Below are 22,794 nucleotides of genomic sequence, written 5' to 3'. Positions count from 1 at the left end.
TTTCTCCAATATTTGAGAAAATATATAAAAGAAACGGACATGGCTCATATCAATGAAGTTTCAATTTATTAATGCTATTGTCTCTATAAGGTAGTTCACAAGAATAGATTTTTTTCTAGATTGGTTTCAAGCAAGGTTTTTCCAATGTTTGAGAAAACTGCGAAAGAAAAACGAAGCCATGGCTCATAATAATTAAATTTGAATTGATTTTTGCTAAAGCCTTGTGCTTTGTTCACTTACGAAAAGATAAGTAAACGAAATTGGGTCGCCAAAGCTTCGTTGTTATGCTTTGGCTTAATATTTGGGTCGACGCAAATAAAGTTGAGAAACATCAAAATAAACCGACCTCGTGTGTATTTTTGTACGTACGTCGCCCGCAGTTGAACCGTGATGTGAATTAAAAAAAACGCGACGTGTTTGTGCCTTTTCACAATTGGCAGAACTATTTTGATGCTCGCTACTTTTGAATTCACTTCACCCCCGAAATCCTTATGCTGATTTTCTTTTGACATATCCTGACTTATACGTCGGAGTCAAATATACTTCATGTCATACAGGTTTCGCAGCTGACACCGATGGTATAACTTCTCCTTGTCTTGTTTTCCTTCAGATGTATATATCAATCTCTATATATATAATTATATCTGTATCCTCAGTAAATAACAGTCTAGGCCTAGGCTCGTGTCTTCCAGGGTGTCTTACAAAATAATCTTACGAAAATAACCAAAAATCTGCTGTAAATAATGATAAAGCTTTAAAAGTTAACTTAATTCACATATGTTTTTTGGTAGCTGTGTAAATTGTGTTGGTCTAATTATCAATCTGGAAATCAGGTGGATCTTTCTTTTTGAAATCTATAGTCAAAATTGATTTACAAATTGTTTTTAAAGAGTTCCACCTGATTTTCTTATGGTAGTGTTTTGCCCATAACGTTTTTTGACCATTGCCTCTTATCCCCAAAGATGCCTAATTCGAGAAAATGTGTTTCAAAAAGCAAATATCGTGTTTCCGTTTACGCATAAATAAAATAAAACCCTTTTCACCCGTTTTGTCACCAGAAAAATCTCACCTAATTAGGCGCGAAGCTAATTTCAACACTCAAAGCTATTACCTAAAGAAAAATAAAGCTTTAAAAGTTAACCTTATCCACATATCTTGATTGGTAGCCATATTTGTCTGATTTTTAATCTGGAAATCAGGTGGTACTCCCTTTTGGAAAGCTTGTCAAGATTTCAATTTCAAATCGCGAAGCTAATTTCAACTATTAAAGTCATACATAATACGTAAAACTCACGTCAATTTACGAAACTTCACACGATCAAAGCCCTCTTTCCGTTCCCAAAGTCGTATACGGCCTAATTTTAACCCGCTCAAACCCATTCCATCATGCCACGGCCTTTAATAATTTATGCCCACGCGTGTGTACGTGTATACGTGTACGTTGCAGCGGCCACAAAGAGCCCTCGGCCGGTTTGTCTATTCGCCGAGCGAAAACACCTAACAACGGCGGATTAAGACGTAAAGTCTGTAGCCCACACTTATACGCGAACTGGCGCTCGAACGAGCCGCAAAATTTGTTCACCGGATGTCCCTATCTTCCCATCTACAAGTGTATGATGTAAAGACGCGACTGGTTGGGATTACGGCGCTGTGTTTTCAGCGCAAAACTGTTTACTTTACTGAGGTTTTGAGGTGGCGCGAAATCGCTGCGTTACACCGAGAAAAATGCCGCGTTTTCGTTCTTAATTAAATAGTTTTAAGTTCATTCGAAAATCCTGTTAGTGTCGACTGATTTAGGTTTGCCCTTTAAAGGCTACAACTTATCTCCACTTAGTGATTTTTTCTGTCAATAAATATGAACTTATAAAAAACCAGACAACAACGCGTGTGTATTTATTCTTCAACCAAATTAAACTATATTTAAAATCGAGAACAATCGATTAATGGCTTACCAACAGCTGACAGGAGCTGGCTAATTATAATTTGGCCCTTTCCAATTAAAATAGATCTTAGTTGCGCCTCTTCTGTAATCTTCGCTTTTCTGCTGGAAAAAAATAACATTTAGGCGGATTTAACGATTCCCAAGCAACAGATACCACGTGCTTTAGGATCCAAGTATAATATTTTTTTGGGTAAACTGGAAAAAAATTAAAGATATTCCGATACACACTATTAACCCTTGAAAAAAAAACCTACTATTAACATGATATACACTGTTTGAAATAACGATCTAAGACTGTTTATAAAAACAGATAAAGGTCTAAGATCATCTGATGAAAAAACAAGAATTTTTCTTTTACACTTTGTTGTCTGCGAGAGTTTCCTTACTTCCTACTGTTTCAGCTGTTTGAAATAAAGTTAATTGTGGTTAATGTCCTTGAAAAAAAACAAAAAAAAAACTGCGGACCACTGTTAAGCCCTCCCGCAAGTTTGTCCCATACTGTTAAGGCTAAATCTTGCATCCTCATTAATTAGTCAACTTAGCGTCATTGACTTCCTATTTACTTTAGCCTGCTTGTGACCTGTACGGTCGCCAATTCTTCGAAGTTTAACACGAATTTTCGTAAACTTGTACAGGTTCACGGTTAAGTTGTTTGTCGCTAGTGTAACGTGTATGATTCACTTCACGGATAAACTGCTTAATCCAACGGTATCTTACGTAAGGTTCGAAGAAGCGCAACGTAATCACGTAATAACACGTCGAAGATTTGTTGTGTTACGCGATTTAATTGTAATCTAGAAGATTTCGAAAACAATCGTTTCACTCGTGGTTCCCTCTGGCGGAAAATCGAAATGGTCAACAAATTACACCAACTCGAATGAAAAGTGGTGCGGGAAGTTTTCTTTAGACTGAATCAAAAAAAAATTCTTCGAACTATATAAAAATTAGATAGACGCCCATTTTATTTTAACCTTTCGCCATGGTATTATGTGGGCCGAAAATCTATGTTTTGGTACATATCTTTGTTTTTGTTAAGTTTTTCGTATAAACTTTTAAATTGACATGTTTGTCCCCCTCAAAAAACGCCTTTCGGTCAGAAAAGAACGAACTTTATGTAAAACATCCCGTGTTTGTGGGCATTTGTGTCTTTGGTCTACGATTAACCACTGTTAGGAACGCGAGCGCGAGATAAATCTGCCACAAGACTGCTAAAGCTGCTTCCACGAAGCCTTAAAGCCGAAATCGTGACAAGCCTTCCTCGATAAAGTCGTTGTCTCTCGCGCGTAGATATCGATTTATTGCGATCAGTTGCCCAGATAAGCCTTAGTTTGCGCAAAGCGAGCTTTTTATTGCTTAAGATGCACTGTAACTTCGAAATAAGTCCCATGTTTAGGCCGTGCTTTTAAGCCGCTTTTCACTCCGTTGACAGGTTTGCATTGCGGCTCTGGAGCACCTGGACCAAATTGCACGAAAATTTGACAGAAAGCCGTTGTTTTTTAAAGCAATCGACCTCATTTTGTGTTTTATTCTACCTTTACCGACATTTGTGTTGATTTTTAAAATGTCATCTTGTTGTTCTCGGGTTATTTGTGAACAATGGATTTCATTTTGGCCTTTTTGTTAATAAATGTCCATCTTAATCGGGTTTTAAGACATTTTTTGTCAGCGCTTTGCTGCGTTTTGTTGCTTCGAACGTTTGCTACCCTTGTCTTTTGTTTTTGTAGGGGTTTATATCGTCTTTTAGAAAGATATCACGTAATTGCCAATGAAACCTTCAAAATGTGTAAATTTTCTTCTGAGTGTCAATAGATAAAAGTTGTTTTTCTGGTGTAAACGACGTTTTAATTATTAATCATAATGAGGTCAGCTGATATCTGCTGCCCAAACGTCGGTTATAACTTCTTTTACACCAAAAGAGCGATTTCTATCTATTGATATGTTGTCTAGTTGCTCTAATTCTATTTCCAAGTGTTTGTAGTGATCCATCCCTTCTCGGCCGTTTTTAGATCAACTCTAACAGCTTACATATTATAGTACAACGTAAGTTTTCAACAGACTTATAAAATCAATCGATCAATTAAGGTTTTTCATGCTAGCAAGGCCAGGCTAGAAAAACACTTCATTTCTATTGGGAGTCTATTCAACTTGATCCTATTAATTGCAGGGAATTTTTTTTGGAATACCGATTCGGTCAATGACGTTGTTATGATCGTCTCACTGCTTTGGATTTTACCACACTAAGAGTGCTTTTAGGTTCACAAGTTGTCAGATTTGGAAAACCATACGAGTTCGTTTGCATGTGATTGACCAAAAGTGATAGCATCAGATCGAGATTTTCTCTTTGGTTCATATTTGACGTATCACGTGGCATTTTGGCGGCGTTATAGTCACAGTTACATATCTTTTATTGATTCAGATGTCAAGGTTTCTTTGGGCAGCGATGGAAAGTGCAACGCGCATGAATAAAATATAACCCCATTGCGAGTATCCAAGTAGGAGCAATAACCCTCAACGAGAAAAATGCTGAAATTACAAACGCGAAACGTAAACAATGCACACAAGGTTTAACATGTTAAGTTTAAAACTATTAGTTCAAACATTTTTCTTTTTGGCAAATCGACGGAATTAAAACTGTATTGTGGCGAACTTAGTTTTGTGCATCAAAGTGTACAGACTGTAATAAACGAATGACCAAAACATCTAAATTTCAGCCACTTTTCTCCCCTGGACAAAAGCTGCTCAGTTTTTTTTTAAATGAATAACTAAAACACCCAACTCGAACCTTTTACGTCGTCAAAACAAGAATTTGCTCCAATATTTTTGAAAAAAATGAATGACTGAAACATCTAACTTTAACCACGTTTCTCCCTTGACAAAAATTGCTCACATATTTTTTTGAAACGAATGACCAAAACATCTAAAGTACCAACAGTTTTCCCTGCAACAAAAAATTGCTTAAATTTATTTAAAATAATGTCCCAAACCAGTTCAAATTTTATGATTTTTTCCATCAAGAAAAGCATCTAACTTAAACATTTTTTTCCCTGACAAAAAGTTGCTCAATCCATTTATTGAAACCTAACCCGTCTAACATTATCGTTTTCGTCTGCAGGACATGCGTCTAACATTATCGTTTTCGTCTGCAGGACATGCAAATTTCGATGATGAACGAGATGAGTCAAATGCACGAACTAAGCAAAGACGTTTCGAGGCTGTGTCGCAATCCCAAGCAACTTCCAACCTCCACCGACCAGCTGGTGCAGGACTTTATCAGAAGCAACGGCAACACTTCACCAACTTCACCATTACAGGTGCGAGATTGCTAATGTTTTCCAACAATTTATGCTCTTGGTAAATATCGCTGACTTTATAGGGTTGTTTGTAGTAAAATAAGAGTTAAAGCCCGGAAAATATTAGAGATCGACCAATATCGCTTTTTTGGACCGATACCGATACCCGATTTTTTACAATTTTGTCAACCGATACCCGATACCCGATACCGATTTTTTATGTGCCTAGTAAATGTTCAAAACTTGAATTGATTGAAAATGAAATCCAAGTAATGCTTTATTATAATTATATACCTTTATTAATTATTAAACTATTATTTTGCATGTGATGCTAAAACAATTTTTTTTATCAAAAATCGGTCAGTTGTTTGTTGTACAGGAAAATATATAATACATTTTTCTAAAATATCGGCCAAGGTATCAGCCTACATTTACCGATACCGATATATCGGTAGAAGTCAAATATCGGCCGATATTATCGGTAAACCGATATATCGGATCTCTAGAAAATATCTCCCTAATTAAATCCTAAATCCCCAAAATTCATCAACGCATTTCATATCCAGCAATATTTCACGTATTCACCAAAACCAAAAAACAGTAAGCATACTGTTGTGCACTTAAACTTGAAGTGAAAATTACAATTTTACCGAAAAAGTACAAAAAATGCTGCTGCGTATGCAATACCACACCTATTAATTGTTTTTTTACTTTTTATTTTTACCTAGATTACAAGTTTAGAAAACATATTTTGTCTGCAAAACATTTTTTAACTACTTTATTATAGAGTTTTGTAATAGAATATTTTTCTCGTTGAAATCTCTTCCAAACGAAAAATCACCCAAGATTCCTCTAACTTTCGTAACACATTAAACCTAATCGCAATGTTGCGCCTCTTTATTAAACCACATCATCTGAACCTCGGCAATCTATTTCAGATTCTCCGATGTGAAACCTCATTTACAATCAATAGTGTAGTAACGAACACTTCTGTTGGGTACACTATGCACGGATCTGTTATGCAGCTTGATAATGACTGGCAAAAGCCAAAAAGATCGAGTCGGTCGACACTATCTTGATTAGAGCGTTCGAATCGAAAACGATCGTATCGAAAAGTCCTAATCAAGATGATGTCGATCTACTCGACCTTTTTGGCTTTGCAATTCGTTACCAAGCACTTCTGTTCCAGTGTCAAAAAAACAATCATAGCTTTTTTCATCGAGCAATGCGAACAACTATACTTTTCCGTTCTCCAGGACATTTCTCCACTGATAAACGGAGGTTACGGCTCTTCCCTCAACGGTTCCACTCCCCCCGCATCACCAAGTCTCAGCGGAAGCCGAAAGTCGTCACTCTGCAGGTAAATACTGAAGGGTTGTCACTAAGTCTTCAAATCTATCTTTGAATGTATTTGAAATGATTTGCGAAATAAAACGATTTTGCGGAAACGTTTAAAAATATGAAATAGATTTAAAGAAAAATATGAACTTTGAATATATTTATCACTGTGCTCTATTTTGATGTGTTAGCCTTTTAATTTTAAAAGCTCTTATATTTTTAAAGCATCGAAATATAAAACAGAACGCGATTTTCACATTTTTTCGTCTTCTTTAACGCGCACATATTTTAAATTTAGCATTTGCAATGTAGCAAGGAACTAAGCGCATTAGACAATCTATAAAGCACCGCAGCGGCCTTTTAAAGGACGCAGTTCGCCCAAGAACAAAACACTGCTTTATGACGTCATACTTATGCTTTTCTAGAAAACTCTTATGGTGAAATGCATAGAGGAAATTCCATCTCATAGCGATTGACAATAGCTGAACGGCATCGCGCACCTAAACATTGAGTAACTTATTTAAAAACTTGAATTTCTTTGTTTCAGCTTAAACAGCTCGGACTCTATGTCGAGCGGTTCTTTGAATCACAACTCCGGTTCTGCCTACCATCATAGATACCAGGTAAAAATCGATTTTTGATACTGCTATATAGCAGTCTAAGGGTGGGCAACCTACGGCCCAAGGCCAAATCCGGCCCGCTACATATCTTGCAAACAGGGCCACGAAGCCATTCCTCATATTTTTTGGCTATTTCAACTACATAAAAGCATTTTTTATGCGTTTTGTGCAAATCTTGTTTCGCCATCGAGTGAAAATAGCAAAATACCCCAGTTTTATCCCTAATTAACAGTCGTTACGGTTGTTATTTAAGATGCGTAAAGTCTACACAGTTAAAATTTAACGGTCCACAGAGACCTTTCTGAGTTTGGTTTTGGCCCGCGACTAGAAAACTGTTGCCCCTTCCCCTGTACTAGTTGTATCTTCTCACTGTTTAAATATACCGTTTGTAGTAGCATCTTGCTCGTATTAAAATCGCTTATTTTTTAAACTTTTTTGGTTTGCGGCAAAAAACTGAAAAAAATTGCGGAACACTTGACCGAATACATCTTATATAATAATCCAACACAAATTTAACCCAATCTTATTACTTAGTTATCTTATATTATTAGGCCCTAGTTTTCTTATAACAAAGTGTACATTCAAGTCCGACGTGCTTATGATTTGAAATTCCAAAATTTTCCACAGTTTAGGAATCACAGATTTAGTAAAGCCCCGTGCGAATTGTTCAACCGAAGCCTTTCATGAAGGTCAAAACGACAGAGTCTGCCAAGCAAGGCCTAGACCGCGAAAAAAGACATGCCTGTGTGTAACATACAGCGAGCCAATCTATTCCAGCGAATAACGCCTTGCTTGCTTGCGCGGAAATCCTTGACGGTCGGCTGATTTCACTTATTTCTAATCAATGCCTTTGGTCGGCTATCTATGCGCGCGCTGTTGCACTTATCTAGTGTGAATTATTATGAATCGGCCTAATACAGTTATACAATACAATGTTGATGTATAGTCAATACGGTAACCCCGTGATCAGAATTGACAATTAGCTATTTTTTAAGTTTAATCAGTTAGGAGTTGGTTTCCATTCATAGTATGTGGAAGACTGGAAGGGTTTAAAACTCGCTTTGACACTTCTACATCAACTGTGAGTGGTGCATAATATTATCGCTTGAAATTTTTGTTAGTGCCAAATATTGGTGGACACTGCGCTGTCGTTAAGTTTGATGATTTGGCGTTTACAATGCCGATTTAAAAGGAATAAAATATTTATGTATTCAATCCCCCTCTATACGGTCATTGAATCAGGAAGCAACGAAAAATGCGATTCGCAAATAAAAAATGCGAAATGTGAATGAGCAAATAAAATAAAACTGAAAAACAAACAAAAAGATGGGTTGAATTCAAGTAACGGCAAAAAAAGTGAACTAAAAAACCCAAAAGAAAACAAGACGTAATATGAGTAATTCAAATGTAGGGTTGAAAATAGGTTGAATTCGAGTAACGCCAATAAAATGCCAACTAGAAAACATAAAAAAAAAAAAAACAAGACATAATATGATCAATACAAATGCAGGATTGAAAATTGATTAAAATTAATAACTAACGTCAATGAAATGCCAACTTGAAAACAGAGAATAACAAGACATATTATGATTAACCCCAAAACAGCGTTGAAATAGGTTGAATTCAGTTGTTGTCATAGTCGCTCTAAATTCGTCATGTTTTTTCGGTTCTATGTGAATCATCCTTTGAACGCCTTGCAACACAAACAAGTTTTAAAACCGGCATCTTCCGCTTTAAAGATTGGCGCAGGGGAAATGTTGCGTAACCTCCTGTGCGCTGCAAACCGGAAAATTAGAGCGCTATGAAACGTCCCAAACCTTCCGTATGCTAAACCAGCAATAGCAGCCAATCGTGTGTGACGGATAGGCTTTTGATTACGTTAAGAAAGCACTTGCAAGTGCTAAGGAAACTGAGAAATTGACTTTACTGTGATTAAGCCTGAAAAACAATATCTACAAGGCCAGTAGAATAATGTTGCTTGCAAAGCACACCGGCTTTTTTGAAGACTCGCCACTATTTCTACTGTTTTTCAGAAGCTTGAAATTTCATCATCCCCTTTTTTTCATGCCTTTGTTATCTATATTTATAAGGACGTGGCCCCGAATTTGCAAATTCACCGTTTTCGTGATTAAAATAAACTCCTGGTTTAAATTTTTGTTTCCTGAGATACTCTAAATTTTTCAACTTGAACTTTCCGCATACGTTTTGTTCAAGGCAATATGATGGAATAAATTTACAACAGGCTGTAATCCTGATTGGCAAATAAATCTTTTTATCGGTAAGAACTAAATCCTGCCCTTTTCTACAGAGTGTGTTGTACTGTTTTAACCTTCTACTTGACCCTACAACCATCAAGAAATATGTAATATACCCCAGATAAAACAAGTTCCCTCTTTTCACCCAGATTGAGCAGATTTACCTCTTGGGTAAAATTCACCCATTAACCGCAGTTTTCTGCTGCAGATCGTAAAAGATATAAATTTATCCCATTTTTCACCCAGATTGAGCAATCTTACCTCTGGGGTAAAAAATTCTCCCATTTAACCCCCGTTTTCTGTCGCAGAGCTTTCGTCGAGCGAACAGCATGGGTACAGCGGGTCACGGTAGCCCCACCTCTTGCAAATCGGCCCCAGCTGGGTCCACAGTGGCGCGACTATCATCTGTGTCGTCACACGACTCGGGGTTCGTGTCCCAGGGAATCCCCATGACGATGAACCCAGTTGACCCCGGCGCACCCCTGGCCGGGAAACCCCCCTTACCCCTAGACAAGGTACATTCATTGTAGTGGTCTTTAATGGTTCGAAACAGTTTAGTCTGTAAGGGCTTACTTTCTTATAACTTTAGAAATCAAATCAAATTAGCGTTCTTACTTTTTTAAACAAAGGCAGGTTTCGCTTAGTGTCAAAAAATCCATGTAGAAACATTTTAGTACCTTACAAAAATTATTCTTTGCTTACTGACTTTTCAAACATGTAACTAGATATTCATTGGTTCAACTAAAGGTATTCATCTTACATAAAAAAAATAATATTAAAATGTATTTTATTTTTTTAAGTAAATTTTACACCATTGTTACGCAACAGAACTCTGACAGCGGCACTGACTCAATCTCACCGATCATCCGATCTCGACCAAACTCGACTCAACTACCCGACGCCGTGGCGCCGTCTAACGGAGGCCGACCACTGTCTTGGAAAGATTGGTCCAGACCAGGTATGATATAAAAGTTTTTTGTTATGACTAGAATCTTTGCCTTTCGGTTAAGGTTTTAAGGCAAATCGCTATTGTGACCAGGGCTGTGGAGTCGGATAAAAATAACCCGAGTCCGACTCTTGGCAAAAAAATAAACCCGAGTCCCGAACCCGACTCCGGTTAAATGTGCGATTTCGTCGAGTCCCTGGTTCGGCTCTAACTTTACTGTTTCGATAATAAAACTTTTGTTATATACTTGCTGTAAAAAGTCATCAATTTTAAAGCTGTTTTGATCATTAACAACAAACTCCATAGCGATTAATTTTCTTTTTAAATTTCGACTTTTTTTTATTTTTTCAACCTTACCCAGATAAAAAACGCTGTTAAGATCCAACAAATAACGAATCCTTAAACTTAAACAATTGTTATTTAAAAAAATAATCATTTTTTTAGGACCCTACGATCAGCAACAACCTCAACAACAGGCCCCCTCCTCACCCAAGCATTTCCACAACCCCATCCTACCCAACAAGCACCCCGGCCCCCCGGTGGTCTCCCCCAAGCCCCACTCCACCGACCACCACCGCCTCTCAGTCGGGGAATTCCCCGTCGCCGGACACCGGCCCCCAGTGTTACGTCATCAATCTGAGCCCCAGTTTTACCCCGACCCCAAGTCCCCGGCCCGACCCCCGAAACCAGCCAGCTTCGTGTTCCCGAATGTGGAAGAGTTGGGTGATGACGTAGTAGATGGGTTCCCCCTGCCCCCGCCCCCCCTGGAACTGGAAGTGGACATGGGTGAAGTGACCCCCGTCGCCGAAAAGCCCCTCCCACCGCCCCCACCCAGTCGTAAGTTGATGTTAAGATGTTTTAAATTAGTGTTTCTCAACCTACCCCAGGGTTGCCACAAACACAACGTCTTTGAATGTCTTTGAATTAATTTACATATTGAAAAGTATTTGGAAAACCTGAACTTTTTTTCCAATTTTTCCAATTTTATTTTCACACAGCATTTACTTTCCTTATACCTCAATCTACCTATTTATTTCAGTACTGTCCAACGGCCACTGTCCCCCGGACCCTACCCATATCCCTTTACCCAAGAAGGAGCCCCAGCTTACCCAGCCCCTGTACGGGACAGCCCCCACCCCGATACCGGGTGACTTTGCTTCGATGACCTTGGGCCGAAAGAACAGCAACCACAGTCTTCAGTACAGCAGCAGTAGCGGCTACAGCAGTCAGAATACAACTCCAGCTTGCTCGGAAGACACCATAGCATCGCATGGTAAGCGTTTGTGCGCCACTTTAAAAAAAATAAGTATTATAAACTTTTACGGACGTAGTAAGAATATCAAAGCCCATACAGAAGTATGTATCATTTTGAACTTTTCGAATAACTTTTTATTCATTTTCAACATGTTGAGAAGGTACTGATACTAAAGATATATATTAGAGCAGGGTTCGGCAACCTTTCGTATACAGTGTGCCAAATTATGAATAATTTCAAAATATTACCAACTCGCGTGCACATTTTTGTATGTTTGGTTTTGCACTGGCAACCAGGGCTGCGGAGTCGGTTAAAAACAACCGAGTCCGACTCAGACTCAACAGCCTTTACTTCACCGATTTACGTAAATAAAACAAGATGGATAATCCGCAATCCTTTGTAGGGCTCATGGAAAATAGTTTCGAAATTTGGTTATGCGCATGCGCACATTTCGGGCTCGGGTAGTTTTACCTAGTCTTACTTGAGTCCCGAGTCCGACTCCGCAACCCTGCTGTGATCTTACTGACATCTAAGTTGCGAATCATCTGACATCTAATTTACGTATCTTGGGAGACGCCATTAAACCTAATTTCATAAGTTAAATTCTGTAAAGATTCCTTAACCCTGCTGAAAAAAACAAACTGTCACGAACACAATACTGTGCCCGCTACTTTGGAATACGCTTCAACGTTTTTCAGCCGGTAACTTTAGAAGTGTTAACTTACAGTTTCGCTTTAAGCTAGGTTTCTCAGTCGCACAAAAACACACGTACGTACTTTAATGTAGAATGCCCTGCTTTACCGCAGTAAACATCGCGCCAATTTTAGGGCATTTATTGTGACTTAATACAAACGGTTAGTCGTAGACAACAAGTATAACGCCCACAAAAGAATAATATTAAATACACCATTTAAGACACTAATTTGTGACACAAACACTGCATATCGAACTAGAAATGTGTGCAACAGTTTAGTTGGCGCTAGTGTTATTCATGTAATAATAATGTTAATGATGTGATAGTGATGTAATGGTTGCATTTTTTAAGGTGATTTAACGAGCGCGTTAAATAATTTGGCGTGCCCTGAAAAATCACCTCAGGGGTTGCCGACCCCTGTATTAGAGTATATTCAGAATCAGTGCCTTATTAATATGTTGAAAATAAATAAAGAGTTATCTACTGTATAAACGTTCAAAATGACACTTACTTATACATAGGCTTTGATACGCTTCCAACGTCCAACCAATGCCTCAAACCATTATGCATCAGTTGATTGCAACAATCACCAACTTAAAAATTTGCGGCAAATTAGCTTAACTTGAAATGTTTTGGTGCAGACACCGACTATGGTTCGACCAACGGCGACGACCATCCATCCTCGCAAAACAACCAGCACTTGCCACCAGCCTTTCCCGCCATGGACCAGCAGATCAACATGTACTCGACCATGCCCAGGTCCCGCGAACACCATAATGGCAATCCACGCACCAGAAGACCAGCTTCCACCGCTGGTCTTTCGACCGGGACCAGTAAGTTGCAAAAAAATGATGTTTTTATTTGGTTGATTGTAAAAAAATTGGTGGTAAATTTGAAACTATGCGAAAACGATATTGGCGAATTTCACTTAACAGCGATTAGTACAGAATGCGGCAGTTAATGACAACGCAGATTTTTTTTATTCATCTCTAGCTATGCATCATATGGTCAGCGTAAATTGCTGGTTGGTGATAGTTTGAATGGTTTATTGTTAGGGGCATTACGGTTGGAGGTTGTGGTAAGACGTTTTAAGAATATATCAAAACCCATATAAAAGTAGATATCATTTTGAACGTTTTGAATAAATCTTTATTTATTTCCAACATAGTCGATAAAACTCTACTTAATGCTAAATGAGTACAGTTTTTTGTAGGACTTTTGTCAGTGCTTAAAACAAGTCTGTTCAAAAAGAGTACAAGTCCAGGAATGAAAAATAAGTCCAAGTCAAACCATTCTTGCCTTTTCCTAATAAAACTTCAAGTTAACGGCTTTGTTGCCAATCTTCTTTGCAGAAGATGTCAACACTAACTAACCATTTTTCTGCAACAAACAAAAACACTTTAAGCTTTAAATTTGTAAAATCCCGTATTCTTTCCGCAGTGATATCTACCCAGATCAACAACCCTGGCACGGCCACCATTCGTCGCAAGCCTTCCAGCAAATTCAACTCGGTCAGACGGACTTCTAATGTCCCAAAACCGGTCCAAACCCCCACCGTACCCCCCAGCCCGGTGGCCAAACTCATGTCGACCTTCAGGGCGCCAGACCCGGCCGAAATCGCCCAACAGCGCCAGCAGCGGGCCGCCTCGGTCAGCGCCTACTACTACAATTCAAACAATAACAACTCAAATTCAAATAATAACAACAACGGCGCTCCTATTGGTTCGCTGCCAGAGATGGGCGACCCACAGTCATTAGGCAGCGCCGCTAGGGACTTGACGCTCAAGTTCAAGCAGCAAGGGGACGCCCCCGGTATGACGTCACCCACCAGTCCTACCTGTGACGTCAACGGTGTTTACCCGCGCTTGAGAGGGGTCGCCCCCTTTTCGATACAGGAATGACACCGCCTTCGCTGAAGATTAAAATAAATCATTGCTCGATTTGAAGCACGCACGCGCTTTTGTGACGTCACAGAGCCTCTGTGACGTGCGTGACAAGGATCGGATGCTGTTGCGGTGGTTTGTGGACGTTGGCGGTTGTTATGCGAAAGTATTTGCGGTAATTTGTGGTCGAGGGATGAAGTGTAGGTGCGAAGAAAGAAGGCCAGGTTTAAGCGCTTTTAAATGTTGTTGTTTTTTTTAATCCAATCCAACGCCTTGGTAAACTAACATTTATCCAGAAAATGTATTTGCGTCGGAAAATGTCTTTGTAGACTGTGAGATGACGATATTATGGTGAAGCTTCAGTAACTCATATTGTGGCACCCTCGTCGTTTAATTTAAATAAGGAATTATCAATTCGAGCAAAGCTGGGTGATGTAATTGAGGATGTTTCTCGGCAAAACACATGGCCATGGACAAATTAACCAGGATAAAAACGAATGCCAATTAAAAGGGTTTGATTTATCTTGCTTACAGATTTCGGCCTTAGAATCAGTTTTAAAACTTTTATTTTAAAAGTTTTTTTACAAACCATTAAATTACAAAGAAAACTAAAATAAAATTGTTTACCTAAAAACATATTTGGACAATAAAGCGTTGCTCTTCCGTTTTGCTTCAATATATTATTGTTATTATTCGGACTTTTCGCTTTGTGACGTTTCAATCGAGCCCCGTTTATTATTTATTTCGTTTGACCGTGGCGCCACCATGCGGCGACGCCTGCTTTTTTTCTTTTCTTTCTTTTATTTTCGACTCGCGCTCAAATTATTCTAGAGTTCAAACGTACGGCGACTTCGGCACATTTCGTGCCACATTGCTTGGTTTCTACGTCACGTTTTGCCAATGATGACGTCATCGATTGTTTTTCGCTTTTAATTGGCCCACCCTTGGCGGCCACCGTCGTTTTTTCTCCATTTACCCGCCTCTTACGTTTTAGGCTCATTTTAACCTGTTGTATATAAGAAAAAATGCGTTTGACGGCCGACGCGTTCGCGTTTCGCGAAACTCCGCGAACTTTTGCGAAACCCCGCGAACTTTCGCGAACGCTCCTTCCCCTTTTACCTTCTCTTCTTTTCCCGCTTGCTTGTGTTGTAGCGGTAGCGACTTTCCCTTTTCGTTGTTTCTCAAAAGTATTTTTTTTTTGGTACACACCCCGGCATTCATGTACATTGTACGAGGCGCTCCAGAAATGAATAAAAGAGAAAAACCGTCAGTTTTTGTTATGGTTACCTAAAGCGGATTTCTGCGAGTTTGGAACTGTAAGAAAGTAATACAACTAACCATCAAACGATCAGATAACACTCGCCAGTTTGAAGAACTTCTTATATAGACGAAAGTCGCAGTAGTAATTAAACATGTAGTACTAACACTATTCTCATTCAAAAGTGTCAACGCACTATTTTTATTTAATCTTTCAAAGCTACGTTGGTCGTTAGTTAACACTTTATTTAAAAAAAGACTTGGTCCTGATTGTGTGTCCAGTTTAAACTGTTAGTTGGTGCAGCAATAAAAGAAGATGTTCCATGGTTCACCAAACTTTTGCTATTCGTTTTTTTGAAGCAGGATCACAAAATTACGGTCACCAGGGTCGCGGTAATCAGATTATAAATGTTCGGCACGAAATTTGATATCTAGCCTGGCCTTAACAGTTATTCAGCCCTTCATGAAAAAAGTTTGCTGAACTCTGATGTTAACCATAGTGTGTTTTGAACGTCTGATAGATGATCGGTGAGCTTGGTACTTGTTTTCAAAACATGGGTACAAGACAAGTCAATATGTATTTTCGTACCTGTAATGACGTATTTTTGTAAGGCATCATGTTGGACTGGTAATACAACAAAAAACATCCACGGTCCTATATTTTTCAGCATTTTTTTCTATTTGATTTGTTTTAAAGTTTAAACGTATAACAAATATGGCTTTCTTTCCACAACAACCATAATGGGCAAGGCTAACAATTCGAACACGATAAAACCAAAATGTCTCGTTTTTTATCCAATCACGCGTGCACGATTTCCCGCGGCAAATTCCGCTTTTGTGACGTCGCCTAATGATTAAGTGCAACAAATCCCAAACTGAAAACTGTCTAGCTTTATCTAGGTTTGTTAACAGAAGATTGTGCAATGGCTGACTTCACTAGCGCAGTCGAGGAATATTGCAAGTTATTTGTCTTTCTAATGTCGAATTTAAATCTAAAATAATTTTATGGATTGTAAATACGTTTGTTTAATATTACCAAAAACTAGATATAGTCCTGTTGTATATAGTGATGTCCATTGTTTAGTGTTGTAGTGACCACCGCAGTTTTCACATGACTTGACTGTATTTGAAACACGTTTAAAACTTGTACAAAACCGGTAAAAAACAGTTCACTTCCTCGGAGTTTGTCATCTTAAAATTATAATTGATTTTGCGAACCTCTATTCGGGCAAAATACAAACTAAATGGCATGTAAAACTAGTCGAAACAAAAACTAGACTTGATAATTCGTGTTATTCAGTGTATTGCACTTAAGGCCTGATGAAGAAATAAGCTAGGCACCTGCGAAGTGAAGAATGTAAAACGTACAAAATAGCAATGAAAAAGGTAATATAGAAGGAAAGCAAGGATCCATAATTTGCTAAAGCGTGTTTTTAAAGGTTTTGATCAAAAATAAACGAAAATCATTTTAGTAGTGCAATGGTTGGATGGTTCTAGCAACACACACTTTTTAATTTTTGTTTGTTTTCTAATTTGGTGAGAAACGATACAAGTAAAGAAAGAAAATATAACAACCGATAGGCGAGTTTCTCTAAAAGTGCTCAAAAAGGCAAGACATCTGCGTATCGACGTGACGTCATTGGATTTTATACGACGTCATAGTGCAGTGAACACATTTCAAATGACGTCATAGTACAGTCAATTTGGCGCGAAAAAAAACACTACAAAACAACAAAAGCGCACCCTGATGTGTCCGACAGTACGGTGGCTACGCAACTGTCGATGTCATTTCGCTACTGAAAATGACGTCACCACGTGCCTACGTCATGACAATTCGACGTGCCTATACGTCACGAAGTCTCGTTGTCGAGCATCGTGTAGGTCTTTCCGCCTTTCCGCTTCGACTTCTTGGCGACCAGCGAAATGCGCGACGAGTCTTCGTCGGCGGTCGTTTCGTCCGAATATCCGCCACCGCTAGACGACGCACTTGAGCTGTCGTAGATGGCCACGAGTCGAGCTTCGCATTCGCACAGGTCGCCTGGTCCGTAGTACTGGAAGTAGGACGACATGCACGACTTTGTGAAGAGCAAGCAGAGGATGAGGTCAAGGAGAAAGCTGAGAACCTTGATTCCCACCTTTTGAAAATAAATCGAAGGTATACTGTAGTGCTATGAGCGTATTGTTTTGCGCAGGATGTTGTAGGGTGCGTTTACTAACTCACGCTTTTTCGATAAATTATGAAAAATACTAATTAAAAAATAGTAGTAAATATATCTGGGCTGTTTGAGGAGGGTATGACTTTAGATAAACTTTGGTGTATAATGCGGTGCTGGAGGTTATAGTTAGACGTGGAATGAATACTAAAGCCATACAGAAGTAGGTAGCATTTTAAACGTTTCGAATAATTGTTTTGCGCAGTTACGGTTCCCGAAGGGTGCTTCAACTAACTCGCACTTATTTAATGAATTATGAAAAAAATTAAACTATCATAGTAAGAATATGAAAGCCCATACAGAAGTAGGTATCATTTTACATAGTCTATGTTTATGAATAAAGAGTTAGTTGAAACGTCCAATATGCTACCTAATTCTTATGGACTTTGATGTTCTTACTAGGTCTTAATACAACCTTCAATTGTTATGCTCCCAAAAAATTATCGTTTACAAAAATGCAACAATCGCAGATTTAGATTTCCATAAGAGAGAAATATATTTAATAGGTAATTACCTCTACGGGATGCTGATAGTCGTCTGGTACGTAGGCTATCATACAAACAGCACACACGATAAACGATGAGGCGCTTAGGAGGGAATGGATGTAATCCTACAAGATAAAAATGCAAACAACGAACTCAGTGATTGCGTTATCTATAATCGATTTTAAAAGGTTTAAGGTGCGACAAACCAACCTAACTTTAAATTACTTCCGATCAACAAACAACATATTGCAAATTTATAAAACATCTAACTTATACCATTAAGCTACTAAAAAGACCAATACTTGTACCGAGCCCTATAGTAGCCAACTCATTTCCAGTAAACAGGAAAAGTGTTAAAAAATTTCACGCTCAGAATGTCATTATAGTAGGACAAAAAATTACACATTAATACCATTTCCTAGGAAACTTCCCTTATTTATAGAGCATTCCTAAAATGTATAGTCAATCTTTTTTTTCTTGTAACCTTTTCTTTTTATAATGAATGCGTTCCCAGCAAACGTGTGGTACAAACGTTTAAATAAAATTCCCGATATGTGTGGTAATAGGTTCTCTAGACTTACACTAAATGTTTTGTTTAGTGATGGGTATCTTTTAACGAAACTTGATTTCTAAATTTATCTGATTAAAAATAATGCTCTCGTATACTTCAATGCAAACATTTGTCGAACTCAATTCGCAAAACCTACCCCTTCTTTAGCGCATCCTCAATAAATACAAACAGTGTGCTGGAAACTTTTAAACTCGCAATGTTATTACTCGCAAATGTGAACCTTATACCAACAGTATATAGCAAATCGTTTATTTAGCATCCCTAACTCGCCACTAGGGGTGTCCGATAATATCGGTTCGGGGCCGATACCCGATGTCAAGTGCTAGTATCGTTGCCGATCCCATACCAACTAAATAAATATGGGAAAGACCTTGAAAGGTGAATTTATCAGAAAAAGATCGGTTAACAAATAACAGTAACTGAACTTCTTAAACCTACAGCAAATTTTCACGTAAAAACTTTAAAAAATCCCTTTAAACTGTTCAATTTCATTTGTGCTTGTTTGAGCATAGTAATAACGTCATTTGGTATTAGCTATCGGGAATATAATGTCAAGTATCGGAGATCTCTGATTGCGAGTTTTAGTACAGTTTTTGTATTTAGTGCGGATACGCCAAGGTGCGAGTACCGGTTGAATACGAGAAATGTTTATTTACGACCGCATTCAGGTGTATTACGAGAATATCAAAGCCCATACAGAAGTTAGTAGCATTTTGAACGTTTCGAATATCTATTTCTTCATTTTCAACATCATTCGTAGTCTTTAATATTCTTCTTACGTCTTACTACAACCCCCAACCATTATGCTCTAAAGTTTATGATAGTTCTTTTTTTAATCGGACACATATCGGAAATTTAGTTTAAACGTTTTCATCGGACATGTTTAACTCGCAACATTTGTTATTACTCGCAAATGCGAACCTTATCTCAACAGTAGCTATACTCGTTTATCTATCATCCCTAACTCGCTAAACTCACCGCGAAATCCCAATCGCATTTGACTTGGTATTTGTTTGGCTATAGCAATGACGTCATTTGGTATCGGATGGGATCGAGATACTTTTTGTCCAAAATATCGGGTATCGGACATGCCTAACTCGCAACATTTGTTATTACTCGCAAAAGTAAACCTTATCCCAGCACTAGCAATACTCGTTTGTTTATCTTCCCTGACTCACTACTCACCGCGAAATCCCAGTCGCACTTATCCACGGTCGTCCCTTTGTTCCACTTTATCCTTCCACTCTTCTCCGCTCCTCCACAGGACTTGCATCTCTTCTCCTCTTCATCCTTGCTCCTCCTCAACCACCACGAGACTCCGAGGCTTGCGGAGGTTGTCAGGAGCGTGAGACAGAGGATCACTCTCTGGAGGTCGAAGCTCAGGAATCCTCCGGTCCTCCAGTCGACCTGAATCGAGTTTAGGAAGAGGAAGACTGACTCGGTGGCGATCAGGTCGATCAGGATGAAGATCTGGAATAAAGGAGGTACAATTAGGATGTTAGGATTGTTTAATGACTACTTTATAAAGGGTGAGTTTTTTTATGTGTCAGGGTATATAGTTTATTGTTAATTCGTTCAAAAGCGGGCTCCAAAACATAAGACCAATATACGAACAACAATAACGACGGAATAAAACACAGTTCGGACTAAGAGCAAATATCGATCAAGATGATAATCTGGAGCGAAGGATTAACAATTCGGATGTTGGGATTATAATAGTGACGACTTATATAAACTGTTGCTACCAGGCATGGTAATATAAATCAAAAACAGCTTCTCTGGTAATTGTAATTGTTAACCAACGTTTCGGCAACCTATACAAGCCGCCTTCGTCAGGGTGATTGACACTGAACGCTCGTACAATAAATGGAAAGGAAAAAAAGAAAAAAAAACAGAAATAAACGCGAGCAACAAAACGATAAGAAAGTAATTAGCGACTGCCTCTAGTCCTTCAGCAGGTGCCGTCTGTTTGAAGCAGGGCTGGGGAGCCACCGCAAAATTGCATTAGCTCCGGCTCCAGCTCCGGAGTCGTAAAACATAATCCTTTGGCTCCGGCTCCAGCTCCGGAGTAGTAAAACTCATATCCTTTGGCTCCGGCTCCAGCTCCGGAGCCATCAAACACACACCCAATGACTCCGGCTCCAGCTCCGGTGCCACCAGTCACTTATTCAATGGCAAGTTTTACAAATTGCTTTTGGCTAACTAACATTGGAGATGGAACAAAATATAATTTCTTAGCTTTAGCACCACAAATTGAAAAATGGCTCCAGCTCCACAAAAATAATAAAAAGGGCTCCGGCTCCGGCTCCAGCTCCACAAAAATAATAAAAATGGCTCCGGCTCCGGCTCCAGCTCCACAAAAATAATAACAATGGCTCCGGCTCCGGCTCTGGCTCCAGAGAAAATGCTTAGCTCCGAGCTCCGGGCTCCAGCTCCGGCTCCGGCTCCCCAGCCCTGGTTTGAAGGGTGAGTATTTCTCATGTATTTATCGTGGGGGTAGTTTATTATCAGTACGACTTCAAGACAAAGTTATGCCTGTAAACCAGGAGTTCTTAAACTGTGGGCCATGTACCCATTTGGGGTACGTGAACTGGCTTAAGGAGATCCATGAACACCCTAATTCAAAAAGCATACAAAATAGAATCTGTCCAGCCAAATTGATATTGGCTAAAATCGCCTTTTACTTACAATCTGGATAAGTTTGATTAGGTTCAGTGGCGTTCCGATGAACTGACAAATATGCTTGCAGGGTAGGCTTGTGGCACACAGGTGCGTCATTCAAATGATTTCAAAGTGTTCCTTCAACCACCCTTTGCTACAAACAGCTACAAAGTTACCTACATTGGCCCTGTGAACACAATATTTTTTGTCTTATAACGACGCCAAAAGCACAATATTGTTGTTGCACATTTAAACAGACACAACCTGTAGTTACAGTCCCTATTTGACTTAACAAATATTGTCTTAAGAGTTCTTATCACCGTTTGATTTATTGATTTACATTAACGATACGAAAAAAACTCGCATTTTTCTCCTTTAACGAAGTTAAAAACACAACAATTGTTTTTACAACTAATAAAGCACAGCCTTCCGTAACAGTCGTACCTAGAACGCGATATATATTTATTAAGTTTGTAATACGCTGTTTAATTCACGAAGTTGGTAGTCTTTTGTTCATTACCATATCTCATTATTTAGCCTACTCCTGAAATTAATTAACCCTTCAAAAGTAATTCATCTTTATTTTAAAGTTAAACGAAATAAATGTTCTGTAAAAGATAGTTTAACAAAAATTCGAATCTGGCGTTCGTAACTACTGTACTATTTATTTCCCCACCGATAATAAAGTAGATAATAAAACGATTGTCGTCACATTCTAATTTAAAACTTTACATTAACCCGCGACTAAAACATTTCTAATTATGGAGGTTAAATACGACGCATACTTTTAGTTGTTCATTATTTAGGTGTATAACAAAATATAAATATAAAACATAAATCTCAAATTAGTTGCTGCATAATCGCTTACAAGAGGCTGGATTGCGTTTTTACAGTTTTTAACACACCCTAGACAATTTATCCAGTTTAAAAGCCAGTTCAAAAGAAATACAATATTTTTTGCCAATTTTCCGGTAAAAAGGAGTTCTAGAGCTATGAAAAACATGATTACGATGAAAGTTATAACTATGAGCTTCAAAGCTAAATAACACACTTTCCTTAAGCTGAAAAACATTAGTTTTAACTTTATAGGCTATCAGTTAGCTGTACCTTTCAAGCCCTAACTTAACGTCGCCACTTAATTTTGTACAACGTCACAATTGTTTTGTTTTGCGTCACAATACGGGCCATTGTGAGCACACAGCAAAAATAGAAAACAGTGGTACCGCATGAATGATAAACAGCACGTTTAATCACGACATTACGAAACGTGACTCGTTTTGTAAGTCGCTAGCAGTGAACTAAACTTGCCTTGGTGATCTCACAGGTTTTGTGACCGTATTGTGTAAAAGTACTGCTGGAAAAACAGCGAATGCAAAAAATTGAC

At 38.6% G+C, this 22,794-nt stretch overlaps 2 protein-coding genes across 2 annotated transcripts in view; one reads left to right on the top strand and one right to left on the bottom strand.

The window, feature by feature from the left end:
- Positions 1-15,298, top strand: part of LOC146137480 (protein MTSS 2-like) — a 57,794-nt gene extending 42,496 nt beyond the window's left edge. Inside the window, exons 8-16 of the mRNA XM_083393596.1 lie at positions 5,089-5,253; positions 6,489-6,592; positions 7,118-7,193; positions 9,754-9,960; positions 10,274-10,403; positions 10,836-11,228; positions 11,431-11,664; positions 12,982-13,173; positions 13,781-15,298. Of these exons, the coding sequence (XP_083249722.1) occupies positions 5,089-5,253; positions 6,489-6,592; positions 7,118-7,193; positions 9,754-9,960; positions 10,274-10,403; positions 10,836-11,228; positions 11,431-11,664; positions 12,982-13,173; positions 13,781-14,241 (1,962 nt within the window). The 3' untranslated portion in view covers positions 14,242-15,298. The remainder of the gene's footprint in view (positions 1-5,088; positions 5,254-6,488; positions 6,593-7,117; positions 7,194-9,753; positions 9,961-10,273; positions 10,404-10,835; positions 11,229-11,430; positions 11,665-12,981; positions 13,174-13,780) is intronic.
- Positions 15,299-16,640: 1,342 nt separating this feature from the next.
- On the bottom strand, positions 16,641-21,965 carry LOC146137479 (uncharacterized). Its single transcript, XM_083393873.1, has 4 exons — positions 21,438-21,965; positions 19,935-20,219; positions 18,208-18,303; positions 16,641-17,615 (listed from the first exon to the last, which is right to left on the bottom strand). Exons 1-4 carry the CDS (start codon positions 21,525-21,527, stop codon positions 17,331-17,333), a joined length of 756 nt encoding a protein of 251 aa, XP_083249999.1. The 5' UTR covers positions 21,528-21,965; the 3' UTR covers positions 16,641-17,330.
- Positions 21,966-22,794: the final 829 nt, after the last annotated feature.

The sequence above is a fragment of the Ascidiella aspersa genome, chromosome 7 (genome assembly GCF_963924565.1).
Source record: "Ascidiella aspersa chromosome 7, kaAscAspe10.2, whole genome shotgun sequence".
In the NCBI taxonomy this organism is placed as follows: Eukaryota; Metazoa; Chordata; class Ascidiacea; order Phlebobranchia; family Ascidiidae; genus Ascidiella; species Ascidiella aspersa.
Note: the sequence above shows the minus strand (reverse complement) of the source record. Positions and strands in the feature narration are given on the sequence as shown.

What these genes read in the sequence shown, in the direction of transcription:
- LOC146137479 (XM_083393873.1), bottom strand. Translation starts at nt 21,527, where the DNA reads ATGACGCACCTGTGTGCCACAAGCCTACCCTGCAAGCATATTTGTCAG. An exon ending in TAATCAAACTTATCCAGATT is followed by an intron (nt 20,220 to 21,437) that starts GTAAGTAAAAGG and finishes CCTTTATTCCAG; the next exon opens with ATCTTCATCCTGATCGACCT. An exon ending in AGTGCGACTGGGATTTCGCG is followed by an intron (nt 18,304 to 19,934) that starts GTGAGTAGTGAG and finishes TTTATCTTGTAG; the next exon opens with GATTACATCCATTCCCTCCT.